The 17,274-nt window shown below is 47.3% G+C and overlaps 9 protein-coding genes across 9 annotated transcripts; 4 read left to right on the forward strand and 5 right to left on the reverse strand.

Annotated features, from left to right (window-relative positions):
• Window positions 1-101: 101 nt before the first annotated feature.
• On the reverse strand, window positions 102-2,544 carry HD556DRAFT_1332991 (P-loop containing nucleoside triphosphate hydrolase protein). Its single transcript, XM_041301829.1, has 10 exons — window positions 2,426-2,544; window positions 2,358-2,364; window positions 1,863-2,303; window positions 1,670-1,810; window positions 1,567-1,618; window positions 1,478-1,516; window positions 1,368-1,432; window positions 740-1,322; window positions 445-692; window positions 102-384 (listed from the first exon to the last, which is right to left on the reverse strand). The coding sequence occupies exons 1-10, from the start codon at window positions 2,433-2,435 to the stop codon at window positions 222-224; spliced, it is 1,749 nt and encodes a 582-aa protein (XP_041165781.1). The 5' UTR covers window positions 2,436-2,544; the 3' UTR covers window positions 102-221.
• A 133-nt stretch (window positions 2,545-2,677) lies between these two features.
• Window positions 2,678-3,990, forward strand: HD556DRAFT_1332999 (uncharacterized protein). Its single transcript, XM_041301830.1, has 3 exons — window positions 2,678-2,789; window positions 2,858-3,496; window positions 3,549-3,990. Exons 1-3 carry the CDS (start codon window positions 2,715-2,717, stop codon window positions 3,783-3,785), a joined length of 951 nt encoding a protein of 316 aa, XP_041165782.1. The 5' UTR covers window positions 2,678-2,714; the 3' UTR covers window positions 3,786-3,990.
• On the forward strand, window positions 3,968-6,284 carry HD556DRAFT_719934 (chaperonin Cpn60/TCP-1 family). The gene is made up of 10 exons (XM_041311408.1): window positions 3,968-4,061; window positions 4,118-4,515; window positions 4,588-4,714; window positions 4,766-4,841; window positions 4,896-4,973; window positions 5,029-5,117; window positions 5,168-5,425; window positions 5,474-5,834; window positions 5,886-5,997; window positions 6,053-6,284. Exons 1-10 carry the CDS (start codon window positions 4,035-4,037, stop codon window positions 6,099-6,101), a joined length of 1,575 nt encoding a protein of 524 aa, XP_041165783.1. The 5' UTR covers window positions 3,968-4,034; the 3' UTR covers window positions 6,102-6,284.
• Window positions 6,285-6,435: 151 nt separating this feature from the next.
• On the forward strand, window positions 6,436-7,250 carry HD556DRAFT_1227956 (adenylylsulfate kinase; the record flags this gene model as incomplete). The annotated part of the gene is made up of 5 exons (XM_041297196.1): window positions 6,436-6,463; window positions 6,515-6,600; window positions 6,648-6,797; window positions 6,850-7,054; window positions 7,117-7,250. The coding sequence occupies 5 exons, from the start codon at window positions 6,436-6,438 to the stop codon at window positions 7,248-7,250; spliced, it is 603 nt and encodes a 200-aa protein (XP_041165784.1).
• On the reverse strand, window positions 7,007-8,314 carry HD556DRAFT_719980 (uncharacterized protein). Its single transcript, XM_041311409.1, has 3 exons — window positions 7,952-8,314; window positions 7,102-7,904; window positions 7,007-7,022 (listed from the first exon to the last, which is right to left on the reverse strand). The coding sequence occupies exons 1-2, from the start codon at window positions 8,096-8,098 to the stop codon at window positions 7,356-7,358; spliced, it is 696 nt and encodes a 231-aa protein (XP_041165785.1). The 5' UTR covers window positions 8,099-8,314; the 3' UTR covers window positions 7,007-7,022; window positions 7,102-7,355.
• Window positions 8,315-8,700: 386 nt separating this feature from the next.
• On the reverse strand, window positions 8,701-9,698 carry HD556DRAFT_1429617 (kinase-like domain-containing protein; the record flags this gene model as incomplete). The annotated part of the gene is made up of 2 exons (XM_041304826.1): window positions 8,701-8,874; window positions 8,934-9,698. 2 exons carry the CDS (start codon window positions 9,696-9,698, stop codon window positions 8,701-8,703), a joined length of 939 nt encoding a protein of 312 aa, XP_041165786.1.
• A 179-nt stretch (window positions 9,699-9,877) lies between these two features.
• Window positions 9,878-11,811, forward strand: HD556DRAFT_1489938 (UDP-3-O-glucosamine N-acyltransferase; the record flags this gene model as incomplete). Its single annotated transcript, XM_041308783.1, has 7 exons — window positions 9,878-9,954; window positions 10,009-10,127; window positions 10,187-10,658; window positions 10,706-10,973; window positions 11,027-11,175; window positions 11,224-11,327; window positions 11,377-11,811. 7 exons carry the CDS (start codon window positions 9,878-9,880, stop codon window positions 11,490-11,492), a joined length of 1,305 nt encoding a protein of 434 aa, XP_041165787.1. The 3' UTR covers window positions 11,493-11,811.
• Window positions 11,812-11,953: 142 nt separating this feature from the next.
• HD556DRAFT_1429619 (uncharacterized protein) lies at window positions 11,954-12,948 on the reverse strand (the record flags this gene model as incomplete). The annotated part of the gene is made up of 5 exons (XM_041304827.1): window positions 11,954-11,996; window positions 12,049-12,172; window positions 12,228-12,488; window positions 12,542-12,839; window positions 12,898-12,948. The coding sequence occupies 5 exons, from the start codon at window positions 12,946-12,948 to the stop codon at window positions 11,954-11,956; spliced, it is 777 nt and encodes a 258-aa protein (XP_041165788.1).
• Window positions 12,949-13,038: 90 nt separating this feature from the next.
• HD556DRAFT_1333032 (uncharacterized protein) lies at window positions 13,039-17,267 on the reverse strand. The gene is made up of 11 exons (XM_041301831.1): window positions 16,630-17,267; window positions 15,179-16,544; window positions 14,657-15,130; window positions 14,462-14,608; window positions 14,211-14,410; window positions 14,054-14,162; window positions 13,892-14,002; window positions 13,773-13,841; window positions 13,683-13,727; window positions 13,624-13,635; window positions 13,039-13,566 (listed from the first exon to the last, which is right to left on the reverse strand). The coding sequence occupies exons 1-11, from the start codon at window positions 17,187-17,189 to the stop codon at window positions 13,228-13,230; spliced, it is 3,432 nt and encodes a 1,143-aa protein (XP_041165789.1). The 5' UTR covers window positions 17,190-17,267; the 3' UTR covers window positions 13,039-13,227.
• Between the last annotated feature and the right edge of the window lie 7 nt (window positions 17,268-17,274).

The following is a 17,274-nucleotide window of genomic DNA, read 5'->3' on the forward strand; positions in this document are numbered from 1 at the left end:
TACATTTCAAATTTTATGCAACAGTACCTTTTCTCTTGCCGCCTGCTCAAAAAAAGTTTTCCACCCTCGCATACGCATGGACAGTTGTGCTGAGGACATGAAACGTGTGAATGAGTATGTTATTCTTTTGAGCGTGGAGAATTTTCAATTACAATGTTACCCGGCATAGCAACGAAGAAGGGATCGACAACAGCCAAACGACGCAGAGTTCAATCACGGTGTTAAACAGAAGAACGACCTTTCCATAACCGTCCGCCATTCTCTTCTTGCTCCCAACGCACTAACTCCCGCTCATCCCAAACCTTGTCCGACAGATCTTCAACCTCCTTTAAAAATTTATCGCCGCGAAACGCAATCGGGAGGAAGTCATTATGCACGGGGTGCCTGTGGATATAGGAGAGTTAAACGATACTTCAGCGAGCATTCCGGAAGGTGTTGACGCACCGAAAACTTGGGTTATAATTATAGCCTTCCGCATAGCCAAGTTCCTTCATGAGGGCTGTCGGAGCATTACGGGCCACCATGGGCACAGGCATTGTCGGGTCTAACTTTGCCGCTACCTCCGCTCGGTTGTATGCCTCGTACGCGCGAGTACATTTCGGCGCTTCCGATAAATAACCTACGCAGTGTGCTAGATTGATTCGGCACTCGGGCATACCAATAACCTGGCAAGCTTGAAGAGCTGCCATTGCCTGTAAATGCTCGATTGGGATTTGCCTTGAGTTATTTGTTGACATACCAAAGGAAGGGCATGCGCATCAGCCAGCCCAATATCTTCGCTTGCACAAACTACCAATCTTCTCGCGATATACAACGGGTCCTCTCCTCCTGTCAGCATCCGTGCTAACCAGTACATGGCAGCACTACCCTGGCTACCGCGAATGCTCTTGTGAAGCGCTGAAATCATGTCGTAGTGGCTCTCCCCTACACGATCGTAAGAAGCAGAGACACTTCGGCGTAATGATGCGAGAAGGGCATGTTCATCTCTATCTGGTTTAGAAGCCAGAACAAGCTCTAACAAAGATAACGCAGTCCGTGCATCTCCTATAGAAAGAGATACAATGGAAGAGATGACACGGTCTGTGAGTTGAGCGTACGGCAGACGTGGACCATCGCAACTAATAGGCGCCTGCGATGACTGAGACTGAGACCGAGACAGCGAATTTTGCGACGTCATGGGTTCTGTACCCACCGACGGGCTAGCCGCTCTTTCAGTTTCCGGCTGTTCACAGTCACGAGGGGAAGATGCCAAGACTCGCTCTACAGCACTGGAGATGATACCTCGGATATCATCATCTGTTAAGCGCTCAAGTACTAACACTCTGCAAAAGTTGGTGCTTGAAATGAAACATCACATCTTTACTCACCTGCAACGACTCAACAAGGCGCCTGTCAGCCTGAATGACGGGTTCTCGGTTGTCGCTCCGATCATCTTCCATTTTGTTAATAGTCAAGAAGTCTTCATTGTATTACATACTTGTATTTGGCCTTGCTCAATACATGGAAGGAAGACATCCTATTTATTCGCTTCAGAATCATCCGCGAATGTATTCAGAAGAATAGTACCTGTTGTGCCTTGTTGAATCGATGTACCTCGTCCAGAAACAGTATTGTTTTTCTGGCATAAGCCAAGTCAACAAAGTAAAATGAGAGAGAAGTTCTGCCTTACCTTCCAGTCAATGAAAGAGTTGCTTTAGCCTCTTCGAGCACTGCGCGAACATCGTTCGTACCAGAAGAAGTAGCGCTTAGCTCCCTGAAATTGCAGTCCACGTGCCGTGCCAATAATCTTGCCAAAGTGGTCTTCCCACAGCTCGAGGTGTGTCAATAATAAATTCAATGATGACATAGTTGGATTCCTTCACCCAGGTGGTCCCCATAATATAAGACTACCAATAATACCACTGTCCAACATACTCATCAGAAGAGACTCAGGGCCAGTTAAGTGCTTCTGCCCGAAAAATTCATCCAGACATTTTGGGCGGAGCCTTTCCGCAAGAGGCACGGAAGACTTGAAGTTAGAGGGCGTGTCCTTGAAGCGTTTGCTCGACAGCGATGACACCTGAAACTTTCGTTTCTTGGAGGTTGTGGGCGTGTCTTGGGTCATCGATGGAGGTACTAAAGGGTCGTCAGCTAGAGTGCTGGTATGTTTGTCACGAGTCTGGCTGAATATCGGTGCCAACTTCTTAAGTGCCGTGTTTTTGGGCCGAGATGAGGGTTCTCCTTGAGGTGCCACATGAATACTACAGCCGCTGTCCAGATGTTTATTGATGTTCTCCTCCAAAACAGGCTGCAGACATATTGGACTTCAACAATATAGTGTCAGTAGTATGATGCTTAGGGAAAATCAAATGACTGACCAAGATACTGAAGACGGAAGCCTTGGTCGTCGGTGTGAGCACATGGGATGGCAAATACGGTGGCGCACCTGAAGGCATGTGATCGTTCAGAGCAGGGGTAAGTCAAATCTATCAGCTTTGATACGCTAATCAAAATTTTGACAGAGTTCTACGCGTACGAAAATACTGAAGCTGAATAACAAGATTTTGTCAAGTGCATGTTAGTAATTATTAGGTCTGTTTATGTAAATTCGTTTATTGTTTATCAGCGGTGTCCCGGGTCCCAGCTCTCGCGTGAAGCATTACAATATTTGTTCTAGATCATGGGTTATTATGCAACTCATTCTTGTTGGTTGATTTGCATATCTCAAGCTAACGATGCCAGCCATCGATGCCAACGGTATTCCTGCATCAGAAGTGCGACCTTATCATGTTCTCATAACTGGCTTTGGTGTGAGTTGCCTTGGAGCCTTACTTGCTCTCACCCTTTCAAACGCGCGCCTAACTGTCAGCGAACCTAGCCGTTCTCTCGCTATGCGGTCAATCCATCATGGCTGGCCGTCAAGCCACTTCACAACACCGTTTTGACCATCGATTCGCTTGATGAAACCGTTATAGTTGATGATCAAAACTCTACGGCCGAAGCAAATAGCTTTACCCAGGAAACACGCGAGATTTATCTATCTACTCTTCAAGTCCCCGTAACATACGAAGATGTTCTTGCCATTGTACCCGGACTGCACGCGCGACCACCTGTTCTTCCTCCTTCTGCAGATCCTGACCTCCCAGACATCATATTGCCAACAGATGGATTCGATCTCATCTTTCACGTTGGCGTCGCTGGGAGAGGACCACTACGGATGGAGAGAGTTGGTCATAAGTTTGGCTACAACATGAAGGATGCCACTGGTAGTCATGCGCCGATCGTACGCGTGACGCGTGAGGAAACCTCTAACTCCAATCGCGGTCAATCAGAACCTTCGGAGATGGAGAGGATGGAAAGAGCACGCTTAAGTGAATACCTCATTGAACCACCTGTTGATGGTACAGAACCACCTAAGCGTGGTTTTGGAAAGGGATACGAGTCCTTCTCCGAGGAGATTTTCACAGAAATTGATGTCGAGAAGCTCGTGCATCACCTCAAAAAGTCGGGTGTCGAGGTGAGAGTGATCTGCTTGTATCTTGTCAGGAATATTGACATGATTTGGGAAGCAAATATATTCGTCCCTGGATGCAGGACACTATCTTTGCGACTTCATATATTACTGCTCACTAGCCGAGAGTAAACGAGCAAATGGGAAGGCTGATAAATCGACCACTAAAGTCATTTTCCTGCATTGTCCACCTGTTGATCAACCTCTGAGCACAGAAGAGGTAACGGAAGCCATCAAGAAGTCTGTCATCTGGTTGTGTGGGACTGCAGTAAAGTCTGTGATTCCATCTACTTAATTAACATACCGTAACAGCAGTACCAGGGAACTCGGCAACGTTACATAGTTGACATGGGACTTTGGAGTACTATGTAAATACCGAGGATGTATACGATCTCTGCACCAGTACATGTGGAATGTAGAAAATGATCACTGGACAGGGGTGTTGTTCGCATCGGGGACAATTAGAAATCATGATTGTAATCTGCATTTCGTGGTGGAGCACGATTGACTGTGATCTTATACCACAATCTCCAAAACTGTAGACATGTCCATGCATATTTTCGGTCAACAGGTAGGCTCTGGCAGCTTGATGCTTTTGCACATCGTGTAATATCTCTCGTTCTGCAGGCAACAGAGGAGAAAGCTGAAAATGCTCGTCTATCTTCTTTCGTCGGCGCCCTCGCTCTCGGCGACCTCGTAAAATCAACGCTTGGGCCAAAAGGCATGAATAAGATTCTGCAGTCGGCATCTTCAGGAGATATTCAGGTGACCAATGACGGTGCAACGATCCTGAAGTCCATCCAGCTCGACAACGCAGCCGCCAAGATCCTCGTCAACATCTCAAAAGTCCAAGACGACGAAGTTGGAGACGGAACAACGAGCGTGTGTGTGCTAGCAGCAGAGCTGCTGAGGGAAGCAGAGAAGTTGATTGCAATCAAAATACATCCTCAGACGATTGTGGAGGGATACCGGGTCGCAAGCATTGCTGCGCTTGCGGCACTGGAGAATGCAGCGGTCGATCACGCGTATGTTTTCGCGTTTTTTGGTGTTGCTCTCTGATTGCTTACGTGCACGACTCGGTTTGTGCTCTCAAATAGCTCCGATGTTGCCCAGTTCCGCCAGGATCTTTTCAACATCGCCCGTACGACCTTGTCATCAAAAGTTTTATCACAAGAAAAAGATTACTTTGCAAACCTAGCTGTAGATGCTGTGCTTAGATTAAAGGTATATTGTAAACGCTGATACTATTTGACACTAGCTCTGACTGTCTTCTAGGGGTCAACAGATCTGGAGCACATTCAGGTCATCAAAAAGGTCGGAGGCAAACTCACAGACTCATACCTTGACGAAGGTCTGTCGAAAGACGCAATGAATCTTACTTATCTCACGACCGCAACTCATACAGGTTTCATTCTTGACAAAACCATTGCTGTGAACTCCCCTAAACGGATGGAGAACGCAAAAATTCTAATTGCCAATACTTGTATGTGTGGGTTCAACTCGCATTGATCTGGAACTGAAGCCCAGTTCCTCAAAAGCAATGGATACTGATAAGATCAAGATCTTTGGAGCCAGAGTAAAAGTTGACTCCACTGGAAAACTTGCTGAGCTTGAACGGGCTGAACGGGTACAAGCACACTTTTATGGCCTTCTCAATTTTCTAACCACGCATTATAGGAAAAAATGAAAGCCAAAGTCGACGCGATCGCCGCACATGGTATTAATTGCTTTGTCAATCGACAGCTCATCTACAATTACCCCGAATCTCTCTTGGCAGAGAAAGGTATCATGGTGATTGAGCACGCCGATTTTGAGGGTGTTGAGCGGCTATCACTCGTCACTGGTGGTGAAATCGCAAGCACGTTCGAAAAACCAGATCTTGTGAAACTTGGGAAGTGCGATTTGATCGAGGAAATCATCATCGGCGAGGATAAGGTTGGCGTCATCATCTCATTGATGATTTGAGCTGATCATGATTTACAGCTTATAAAATTCTCTGGTGTTGCTGCGGGCGAAGCTTGCACTGTTGTGCTTCGTGGTTCAACCAATCAGATGGTTGATGAGGCCGAGCGCTCGTTACATGATGCACTTTCCGTCTTATCGCAGACAGTCAAAGAGACTCGCATTGTCTTGGGCGGTGGATGTTCCGAGATGTTAATGAGTTGCGCTGTGGAGGAGGCCGCGCGGAAGGTCAAGGGCAAGAAGGCAATAGCTGCCGAGGCATTCAGCCGTGCTCTGAGGCAAATACCGACTATCCTCGCGGACAATGCTGGCTATGATTCGAGCGATCTCGTTGCCAGGCTGAGAGCCGCACATTATGAGGGACAGTCAGATGCCGGGCTCGGTATGATCGTGTACTTTTCAGGCGTGGATTTCGAACTTACAGGATCTTCAGATATGAACCAGGGCACCATTGGCTCGATGAGACAATTAGGTGTTACGGAGAGCTATAAGCTGAAGCGGCAGGTTGTGCTCAGCGCAAGCGAGGCAGCAGAGATGATAATAAGGTATGTAATGTACTATTCGGACCATGATCTGTTATTTAACTTTGAACGTCAACAGGGTGGATGATATTCTACGTGCATCGCCTAGGAGGCGTGAAGCAGTATGAGTAGAGTAATATTATTATCACGTTTGATAACTCTAGCAGCAATACCTTAGTATACTTCACAAGTGGCATGTAGAGACCCTTTTTCAAGTTATGATGCAGCGCAGTTATAGTACAAACAATCTTCCCAATGAACTGCTGCCGCACATCACTGAATAGTCAGCGACTATATTGAGCCCTAGTACTATATATGACTCAGTCATGCCGTCATACTGAGCCTAGATTGCGACATGGTCAGTCATTTATACATGGGGAATCGGGAGTCCGGTCACGGAGAGCTGGATATAACACAGTGAGTCACTGAAGCTATTCTACTTATTCCTCCACTAGTACTGAAATGTCAACCAACATTACTTTCCATCCAGGTGTGTTCTTGGAACGCCTTTTATCCATAAGTAAAATACTAAGGTTTATAGGATCCGTTGATGCCCAAGAACGCGTTGACTTGCTTAAACAGACGGGCGTCACTATCTGGCTGACTGGACTCAGTGCTAGTGGGAAGGTCTGCTCCCGTCTCATCTTACCACTGGTGCTCTGATTCCTTCGCAGTCGACGATAGCATGTGCTCTCGAGCAACATCTACTCCACCTACACAAATTCACCTATCGGTTAGACGGAGACAACGTTCGCTTAGGGCTCAATAAGGACCTTGGTTTCGATGAGAAGTCACGAGTAGAAAATATCAGGCGCATAGGCGAGGTACTACATCAGGAGTCCAGGACTACGAGCACATCCTTACCTTTCTTTGAAGGTCTCCAAACTATTCGCGGATTCTGCTTGCATCGCGATCACAGCTTTTATATCGCCCTACAGAACAGATCGACAAGTAGCCCGCGAACTTCATGAGAAAGGAGGCCTCGGGTTCATTGAAGTGTTTGTTGATGCCCCTCTCAGTGTAGTTGAACAGCGTGATCCGAAAGGGCTCTATAAAGCAGCCCGTGCAGGAACAATAAAGGGTAAGTCACCACCACGACATCCATCTCTGTAAGACGAAGGCACTTACAAAATTTATATATAGACTTCACTGGCATATCTGCGCCGTACGAAGCTCCCGAGAAACCTGATATACACATCAAGACAGACGAATGTGATGTAACCAAAGCAGTCGAGGTCATCATCGAATACCTCACCAAGCATAATTATATTTCGTAGTTACCAAGGATAGAAAAAAGGGGTCCATACCAAGTCCATATAGTCCGTATACCTACCTATTACTGGCTATAATGTGAGGATATCTAGATGATCAAATTCTGAAAACTAGCTGGACTCTAGGACGATATCAGTTACAGAATCCCATTTCCATGCGTCCATATCTTGCGTAAAAGGATCTCTTTCAATAGCACCTTCTTCCTGCTCTTCCGCTATAGAGTCCCCTGCGGCTTGTTCGAGCATCGTTGCAAAACCAACTTCGATTATAGACAACCATTTTGTTAAATCATTGACAGACCGTACCAACTGCACATTCGTGGCGTCATGGTTCATGATATTACAGAGATCCAGTGGCAATACTTGAGGCCCGACAGTCGCCAATTGTGCTGATAGACCAGAGTGAGACAATGAAGCAGAGTGAGAAAGGTTAGAAGGCCCGGAGGGAGAATAGCTTCGTGCAAGTGTAAGGGAAGCGCTGGAAGCATTCGCGGCAGGAAGGGAGCCAAGACTGACGGAGCTCTTTTCACTTGTCGTCGCGGGTGATCCAAGTCCGCTAGGAGAATGTATATAAGAGCTTTTATTGTGAATAAGGGCCATGGGCGAAGGCGGGAGCAAGTCTGTTAAACCCAACTGGTGCTCCGACGTAATGGTAGGCACCTAGAACGACATGAGCGAACAATTAGATAATATACTGTCGTTGCTACCTTCACTGCGTCTTTGAGTCCTGGCAGAATTAAACTTGCTGCAGAGCTGCCACCATCACTGCCTTTGCTTGACGAGCTACCACTCCTCTCTCGGGCCGCAAAAGGCCTAACGGGCGGCAAAAGAGGAGAGGTCGGAGTAGCCTCCATGACGGTAACAGAAGCTTGCAAAAAGAATGATTCGTCAACAGCTGATGTCAATTACAACGTATATACCTTCAGCCTTCTCCTCTGGAGGTGTGTTTTCCTCTTTCATTTCCACGCCCATAGCAGTTGGAACATTGTTGGAGAGTTTCGATTTAGCTCGAGAACCTGTCCTGGGAGGAAACGCGAAATCGTTGTATTTGACCATCTGAACATCATCTGTGCTGTCTGCAATGGCTAATGTACGTTTGAACGGCGGACGATCACGTGATGGTGATGAAGAAGGAGGTGCTAGAGGTGTTGGGCTCGGAGTATCACGTAGTGGTAGAGGTGGCATTGGAGCCCGCAAGGTTTCGATTCCAAGATGCACAAAGTCATCATCAAAAAGGCCACGCAATGATGTAGGTAACCGTGCTGAAGGCTTGATAGTAGGAACTGATGGTGACGAGTCAGCTGGAAAGGTGTCCGGTAATAAATCTTCCTTCAATGCAGCTTGAAACGTCCGACGTCTTATTGTGTCGAATTCCCAAAGGTCTGTCTCTTCATCTACCACGCCTTGCAAGCTAAGAAATAACTTTAGTCAGTAAGGAGTGCTGGACAAATGATACTCACTCTCTTTTCTCCTCATTCTCCCAGTCGAGTGGTTCCGCTAAGCTATTGCGAGTACCCCCATTTTTCATCCAAGCATCGTACCGGAGTATCAGCTCCCGTAAAGTAGACACGTTTGCCTTTGACACCGATTTCATCCACTTCGTTCTTAGTAATTCATCAGCAGAAAATCGCTTGTTCCTCGAATTAATTATGCCATTAATCACGGTGACATCAAAATCCAAAAACTCACCTCATTTGGAGAGACTTTGAGACAGTGCGATACGAACTCTCGCATTTCTTTGCTACCATCCGCTTCGACCAATTGAGGGGGTTGTACTTTGGTTATTAACTGCATGACCTTGATTGCATCCCTCAAATCTGAGTGAGGAGGTGCACCCTTCACCATCTCATAAATCATGATGCCCAAACTCCAAATATCGGCCTTGCTATCGTACGTTGGCACTGGCTGTGCTACTTCGGGAGCCATCCAATTCGGGGTGCCCATCAGAGTGTTTCGTTTGCTCGTAGTTGTGGCAGAGAGTGCGGAGACACCGAAGTCGCAAATCATAACTTTACCGGTGGCAGTGATGAGGATGTTAGCGGCTTTGATGTCTCTATGGATGATGGCAGATTTATGTAGGTAATTGAGCCCAATGACAACCTCACGGGTGATAAGTACAATGAACCGCTCCTCAAGAACACGGTCCTTGGAAGTCTGCATGAGAGTGCGGACACTTCCGCCCTGGGCGAATTCCATAGCGATCCAAACACGCGGGCCGTCAAGATAACAACCATAATACTTGGTGACGTTTGGGGCATCGCGAAGCTGGGTTAATAGAGCTACTTCGCGTTGAATGGCTTCCACGTCGTCGTCAGCAGTGTCTAAGTTGATGATTTTTAGGGCCACGATATTTCCGGTGGGTATATGGACGCCTTTATGGACGGAACCATAGGCACCCTTGCCTACAGTTTCCAGGCGTCTGAATAGTTGATGCACGGTTGGCTGAGCAGCCATTGCGGCAAGCACAATGCTGACAGAGGCGTCCTGGAGATTATCGATGAAGCTACCTACACAAAGTCCCGTTAACGCAATTGTACGTGACTGTCACAATGTCACAGTAGGAGGGTATGTATTGACTCTTGATCATAATAAATCGATAAAATCCAAATCAGAAACTATCCCTGCGCACGATGATGAACTTTGACGTTACTCCAGTTGAAGTAGTCACTCGTGAATTCGTAGCAGTTATCCTTGCGGGATTTGGGAACGAGTAAGTCCTGACACTCGTGAATTATGGATTGACTATATCATCATTCATTTGTAGACTGCTGCCTTTGACTGGTGAACATGGTGATGAGCCCTGTCCAAAGGCGTTGCTTCCGATTTCAAATAAACCCATGCTCGACTATCCCTTGTCATGGGTCGAGCAGTCTGGTATCAAAGGTGGACTTGATAACTTCATACAACTTGTTTGGATCAAGGATGTGCTTATCAAGTATCAGATGTCCTTTTGATCTGTCCTTCATCCCACCGCTCTGCAATATCACATTATATCCACTCACAGTCTTCATCTGCATCCTTCTCTTCCGTTCACATTGACCTCCAGACTTTCGATGAATCACAGGAACTAAGTGCAGGGACGTGCTCCGTACTTCGCCATTTCGCCAACCGCATCAAGGAAGATTTCATTCTCATCCCTTGCGACTTCATACCGCCACCTTCCCTACCTTTATCAAAGCTGCTCAACAAGTTCCGCACGGACACGATGTCGGATGGTTCCATTGTGACTTCGTGTTGGTATGAACATAAATCAGACAAGCAAGCCACTCAAGACGAGTGGGGTTGGGGTTCTCCAGCAAAACCAACTCCGATCGTATGGGATCATCTCAGTGGCACCCTGTTATATGTAGATAGTCCTTATGAAACTGATAAAAACAGGCATGAACTAGAGTTGCGCATGACCTTACTCTCAAGGTGATTTAGATCGTTCCGCAGTTGTGTGTGGTGACTCAATTCTTTAGATATCCACAGGCGAAGTTGTCTTCGATGCTGCTAGACTCGCATGTTTACGTTTGTAAACGTGCTGTGCTCGACTTGTTGGCCCGGAAGACTCGGTTTGACTCTCTCAGAGACGACTTCTTTCCTTGGTTATGCAAATTGCAATACCAATCGACTAAGCAGGAAAAATATGCTACGAGCATTCGAATAGGAATTATAATTCATCGAGCGGATGACGGGTTCGCTATTCGCGTCAACAATCTACCAGCGTACCTCGAAGCAAATCGTCACGTTTGTCTTCTTCTTGTCCTAATCAGATCATCACTGAAAATGAGATACATCAGTTCGTAGCTGATACCTCCATTGGAGACTTCACACGTGTCGAAGAGAAGTCAACCATTAAAAATTCTACAATAGGAAAACATTGTGTCATCGGAAAGATGGTGAAGATTGTGGGATGCGTTCTTCTGGATCATTGTGTGATTTCTGATGGGTGTGTAATCTTCAATTTATTATCTGACAATGACATACCTTACTCCAGGGCGAAGCTGGATGGATGCATCTTGGGCAACAGTACTACTGTAGGAACGAAAGCAGAGTTGGTAAAATGCGTTACCCAGGCTGGGTACGAAGTAAAAGATAATGGTGAGCCCTGCTTGCTTACTTCAACAGCACAACTAATCATTCTTGACAGAATCAGTGCGACATGAAAAGCTCGACATTTCAGACTGGGCCGCACAACCGGAAGACAGCGAAGGCGATGATGAAGACAGTATAGGAGAGGAAGAAAGCGACGAAGACGAAGACTGACCAGCCACAATCACGTACTTTCTGTGGAAGGCTTGTATACAGTGCATAGACAACGCAAGACAGAAGTACACCGTTCACTGAGAAGACAACATGAACATCATGTTGTCATTTAATTTCCAAGATCTTATGCAGATTGCGATCCTTGCGCAGGCTTCTTCGTGTCTTGTCTTCCCCCTGTCAACGTTCTGTGGTGACTCACCACTTTTACTTTGTCAGGCCGTCACCCCAGCCTACCGTCGAGTTTGATACCATGGAACTTTCAATTCTTTTTTTTGTGCGATATGAAATGATACGTGTGCCATTCCTTGCTCTTTAACATACACTCAGTGGTGAATTGATGGATAGAAAATCTCTTCAAGTGACTTGTCTAGTCTGCGAACACACTTGGCGCTCAGTAAAAAAAAACATCGAAGTAAGCTGACATAGTGTACAAGTGCTCTTCCAAATACAACCTACTAGCATTACTGTCTCCGCCGTTCTGCACGATAACGCTCTGCAAGATATCTGCAAGTGAATCTTAGCATCAGCAGACGCAAAGCAGCACCATCTTGCTCACCCTTCGCCACCCCAAAGCGTGAGCAGGCCAAATGCAACAGCGGTGACGACATCCCGGTTCCACTTAGGTTTGTGCCAGTTTGCATAGCTGTAATACCCCACTGCTCCAAGGATTGCTGTGTTGACTAATAAAAGGGGGGATGAACATTTCAAGAAATCGGCAAATGGTTTTTCGCTAACCTAGTCCGACCAAACCGCCCAAGACACCCGGACGAAAAACGTGCTCTCGAAGCTGCTTGTAGATGAGGGTGCCCTCCTCACGCGCGCGTCGTTCCTCCTGACGACCGATAGGGGTCTGTCGATACTTCTGTACTGCGTAACCTTCAGTGCCGATCAATAGCAGTGCTCCTGCCGCTGCCGAGCTGATGGCAGTGAAATTCTGACGAAGACTAGGTTTCGTGTAGAATCCGTAGCCCACGCGAGATAGAAGGCCGACATTCACTTAGGGATAGCATGGTCAACCAACACAGAGATTCAGAAAAATCCGACCGTACCTAGGCCAATGAGACCACCAGCAACACCTGGACGAAACAAATAGTGCTTTGTGACCTCCCACAAATAAATACCTTCCGCCTGAGCCTCTTGAAGGCGCTTATGACCTTTACCTGTCACCGCTTTCCTGCCTGGGTCGACAAGATCGTCATCAATGTCTTCTGGAACATATGTTTTGGATGTGTATGTCGCAGGGTTCTCTTTAAAATCGCTGGAAACGACATTTACTTTAAGGGTGTCGTCAATAACATTACTTGCAGAGGAGCGTTCGGTAGTGAGGAGCGCAGGATCCGGACGAGGCTGAGGGGCACACTAGTGAGCACGACCCAGTAGTGTTCCAATTTTCGTAAGTACATACCTGCTCAGATGAGGAAGGAGCATCGTGAGCAGCAACAGAGGCGTAGGACATATTATAAGATTCGAGGTTTGGTTCAGAAACTAGAACGTTCAATGTGAAGGTGCTTGTCGTCTCATGTTTGTGGAACGCAGACATTATGACGTCACTTTACTGCGTCATAGGAGACACTTGCCTTTCTCGTCATTTTGGGAAGGGTGTATATGATGGCAGATTGGTATGTGCTACTAACTGAAAATACGTTATGTAGGTGATCCATGTGTGCATGAAGGTGTATCCTGTAAGAGGGGGTACGGAAAACGACAGTGGTGTAAAAAAAAGGTTCAACAAAATTCAAAAGACATCCAATGAGTGTGGACAATCAGCAGCTACATGCCCGTGCCCCTCACAGTCAACGCAAAACAAGTCTGACGGATCTCCATTTGTCTTCTTGACTGCGTTTTGCTCACGAGCAGGGGGCGTCTCGTCCCGCAAAAGGTCGCAAGTGAAGATGTCGTGCCCCGGTCTCTCACAGATCTCACAGACGTCTTCGCTAGAACTTCGATTAATGTTTGGGGTGGATGAACGCTTGCGAGGAGGCAAATCTGTTGGTTCGAGGCAATTCTTTGACGACTTCTTGTTGTTCCGCGACAACTTCTCTTTAAGACGCTCGAGTTCTTGTTCGAGTTCATCCTGTAAGAAGTTAAATAAGTATGACAGCGTACCTATGAGTTGTGGGATGAAACTTACTTCGCGATAGATCTATAAATCGAATCAGAATCTGTGCCACATGTATTGATGACACATACCTTTGATTCCACGAGCGCCTCTAGCTCACCAATCTCTTTATTCAGCTGCATACTGGTTAGGAGGGTATAACAAGAGAGACTGGCACGTACATCATGTGTAACACGGGCGGTCTTCATTTCAGCTTCAGTTAAGCGCTTACGCGACTGTTCCAGTTCGTTCTGCGACACAAGTCAGTTTGACAAGCTGAATACACTACGCGTTGACATACTTCCAACCTAGACATCTGCTCATCACCAGATGCCGTTGTGTTCTGCGTTCCGAGAGCAGCCTCTTCACGTAACAAACTCTGTTCGATGTTCTCCTCCAGTAATTTCAGTTCCTGCAATAAATGGTAAATGATAGTTCGTCGGTTGCTTCACGTGAGTCGTACCTGGCGAAGTTGATCGGTCTCTGACATCAAGAGTCTGTTCTCAGACTCTAGTAACTTATTTCGCTGAGTCACTGCTGAAGTCTCTTGTTGCAAGTCTTGGATAATGTGTCTAATGATATATGAGCGCGAGAAGGAGAATTATAGAAACAAAACCAACTTGAGACCCATTAGTTCCGCGGATTCCTGCTTAGACGAGGTTGGTGTCCTTGGTGGCTCTTGGATGCCGTTGACAGGAATGTCGCGGTTAAGTCTTTTCTTCATAGTGTCGAGCTCCAAAGCACGCTCCTCGAGACTCTTGCGCAAAACAAGCACCTCCTTTTGCATTTGCTCGTGCTTCGCTTGCCAATTGGTATCGTCCTACACTCTTGATTGTCAATGACCATATATGAAATCAGGGTAGCTTCTTACATCAGCTGTTGAAGAGGCCGATGCTGCAGATGATCGCAATTGATCGAGTTCGTCACGCAGCTCTTGAATTTCCTCTATGAGGCGCGTGCGCTCATCAGCTTTGAGTTTCTGCGAGTCGGGGATGCCGTCTATTTCCAGCCTAGCAACCTGATGGACTCAGTTAACATGTGAAGTGACTCGAAATAAGCTACTCACAGCAACGTCGGATCTCAGATTTTCGATTTCGGCCTGGGCGTTTTCGAGCGCAAGAGTACTTTCTCGCAAGGCCTCTTCGACCTCTTCGACGCGACCTTTAGCGAGAGCCTCAGCTTTGAGAACCTGTTCAACAGTCTTGCGCCCCTCGTTGAGTTCGCTTCGCATCACATCCTCCTTGTCCTTGAACCGTTTGATTCGCTCACGGACGGCAGCTTCCTCTCGTTCAGATACCGCATGAGCATCTTCGAGAGAGTCCTCTAGCATTGTAAGCTTGCGTTGCAAGTGTTGCACTTGCTCGCGAAGATTCTCATTGTCAATTTCAGCAGCAGAAGTGGCGCGTTGGAGAGCGGTGCTTGGAGAGAGAGGAGTCGAGGCTTTCTTGACCTGGTCCTCCAGAAAGACGACGCGGTCCTCAAGCTCATATCGACGGGAATCCGCTGTGCTGAGACGTTCTTCGTACAACGCGATTGTTTCCTAAAATAATGGTCAAGTTTATGTCAGTTCAAATGTAATATAGCTGACCTGGCCAGCTTGACGAAGTTCATCAATTTGTGCGTTTAATTCTTTTCTGTCCGCCTCTAACTCGCCTGACACCTTCTCTAATCGACCTTCTAAAAGCCCGATTTCATCATTCTTGGCCTTAAGGAGCGCATCCCTATCATGCTCCACGCCCTCTTTCGCCGCAATTGCTTCTTTCAGACTCTTGACGAGTGACTCGCTCGTGTCAAGTTTGGCCTGCAGGTCTGTGATACGAGCCTCATTCTCGTTCTTGACGCGTTCTAGTTCAGATGTTGTTTTCAGCGCGGCGCGTTCGAGGGATTCAGTCTTCGACTCTCGTTCGGCGAGTTTACGCTCGAGAGTCCGGAGCTGGTTTTCCGTAGAGGAAACAGAGGCGAGAGCTGCATCGCGCTCAGATTCGAGTGTTTGGATTAGCGCGACGTCTGCACGAGCCGCGTCAGCAGCATTACGGAGAGAATCATTCTCGCGCTCGAGAGATTCTAGGCGAGAATGTAGAGCATCCTTTTGCAAGTCATTGTCGGGAAAAGCAGATCGAAGGGAGGTGACTGAGGACGGTCGAGATGGACTGGTGCTACTTATCTTGGGTGGCGATATAGATTGCCCTAAAAGGAGTTGGTTGATCTTATCCTGCAAAGCCTGCGAAGAGGCAGTCAGATCCATTGAAGAACGCAGCTGAACACGCGACGTCGGATCCTCATGTGTGAGATCGGGGCCATCATTCAAAGAATAAGCAGACGTAAAGGATGCTGATCGTGCAGGTGAGGCTGGAGGTGGCATAGCAATCGCGCTAGGTATCCTTGGGCGTGGGGTATTTAGAGAAGTGCGGCCTTTGAGGCCAGGGGTGAGTGCGCCGCTGTACACATTGGGGGCACGAGGAGCAGCACCAGCCTTTGGTGTAGTAAATGGAGAATCCGAAGGATGTAAATTCAAATCAACAACTGGAGGTCCGCGTGATGGCGAAGATGGAGAACGAAGAGTATACTCTGAGGTACCATCGCCATTGGCTTTCAATTGTTTCGCTGTGAGACCGATATATTTGGAGGCCCTCGAACCTGAGGTAATTTGAGTGTCTAATCCGGGTCTTCTTGGGGATTGTGACAAGCCTAACTGTGGAATTGGCTTTGTCTTACGAGCTGCAGGAGTTGTACCAGCATTAGAGCGGCTAAAGAGGTTGGACGGGGTGATGCGTCCACTTCCAAAAGATAGTGAATGTGAGGGAGTGACTCTGCCAGAAAAGGATGGTGTTATGCGACCTCCGCGAGAGGAGGCCACTGAGGGAGGCCGGTAGCTAGAAGGCATGGTGGGAGCAGAGAGCTTCGCGGTAGCAACGAATACACCACAATTTGGAGGACACACGAAGTATTGTTTCCTGCAGAAATACTTTCAGCAAGATACTCTGCAACTGTTATTGTACACGGACACTGCTAGCAGTCAACACGGAACAGAAAACTCACCCTCCGACAGATCCATCATTCTTTCCTTTGCCTGAAAAACCTCCACTAAGTTCGACTCCTGCCCACAAGCCGGATTTACCGTCTATCTCTCCAATATACCGTAGGCAGCCCTCGAACCCCAAAGACTCTATCCTGACATTGTCTCCTACTTCGAATGTTTTCCCGGCTCGACTTACGCTACGGGTAAAAACATCTGATTGTCTGCTTGGAGCGCGTGGTCCCGGAGTCTTTGTTCTACTCTGTGCAAATGCCGAGGTTGAGGCGACCGAGGAAGGACGACCAGTTACAGAACGACGGCCTGATTGCAATGTCGCTAAACTTGACTTTGGAGAAGATGACGAAGGGGAATTATTCGAAGTGGTGCTGGTGCGATGTTGTGCAGGATCATTGGCCTTGATGGCGTTTACGAATGCACGCGACATAAACTCCACATCAGAGTCAAAGGTGGGTTGAGAATTGGCAGACGATGAAGAACGAAATCTGCCTGGAGTAGGGATGCCGCTAGACTTTCCAGGAGTCGGAATACCTGATACTCTGGGTTTTCCTGGCGTTATCGACATCCTGAAGGATCCCCAAGTCGCTTGTAAGTACTTGTTGAGCACAACCCTGAACTTCTTAAATGGTCACATGACTTGGATGATGATC

Source organism: Suillus plorans (assembly GCF_016647745.1).
Source record: "Suillus plorans strain S12 chromosome Unknown HD556scaffold_5, whole genome shotgun sequence".
Taxonomy (NCBI): Eukaryota; Fungi; Basidiomycota; class Agaricomycetes; order Boletales; family Suillaceae; genus Suillus; species Suillus plorans.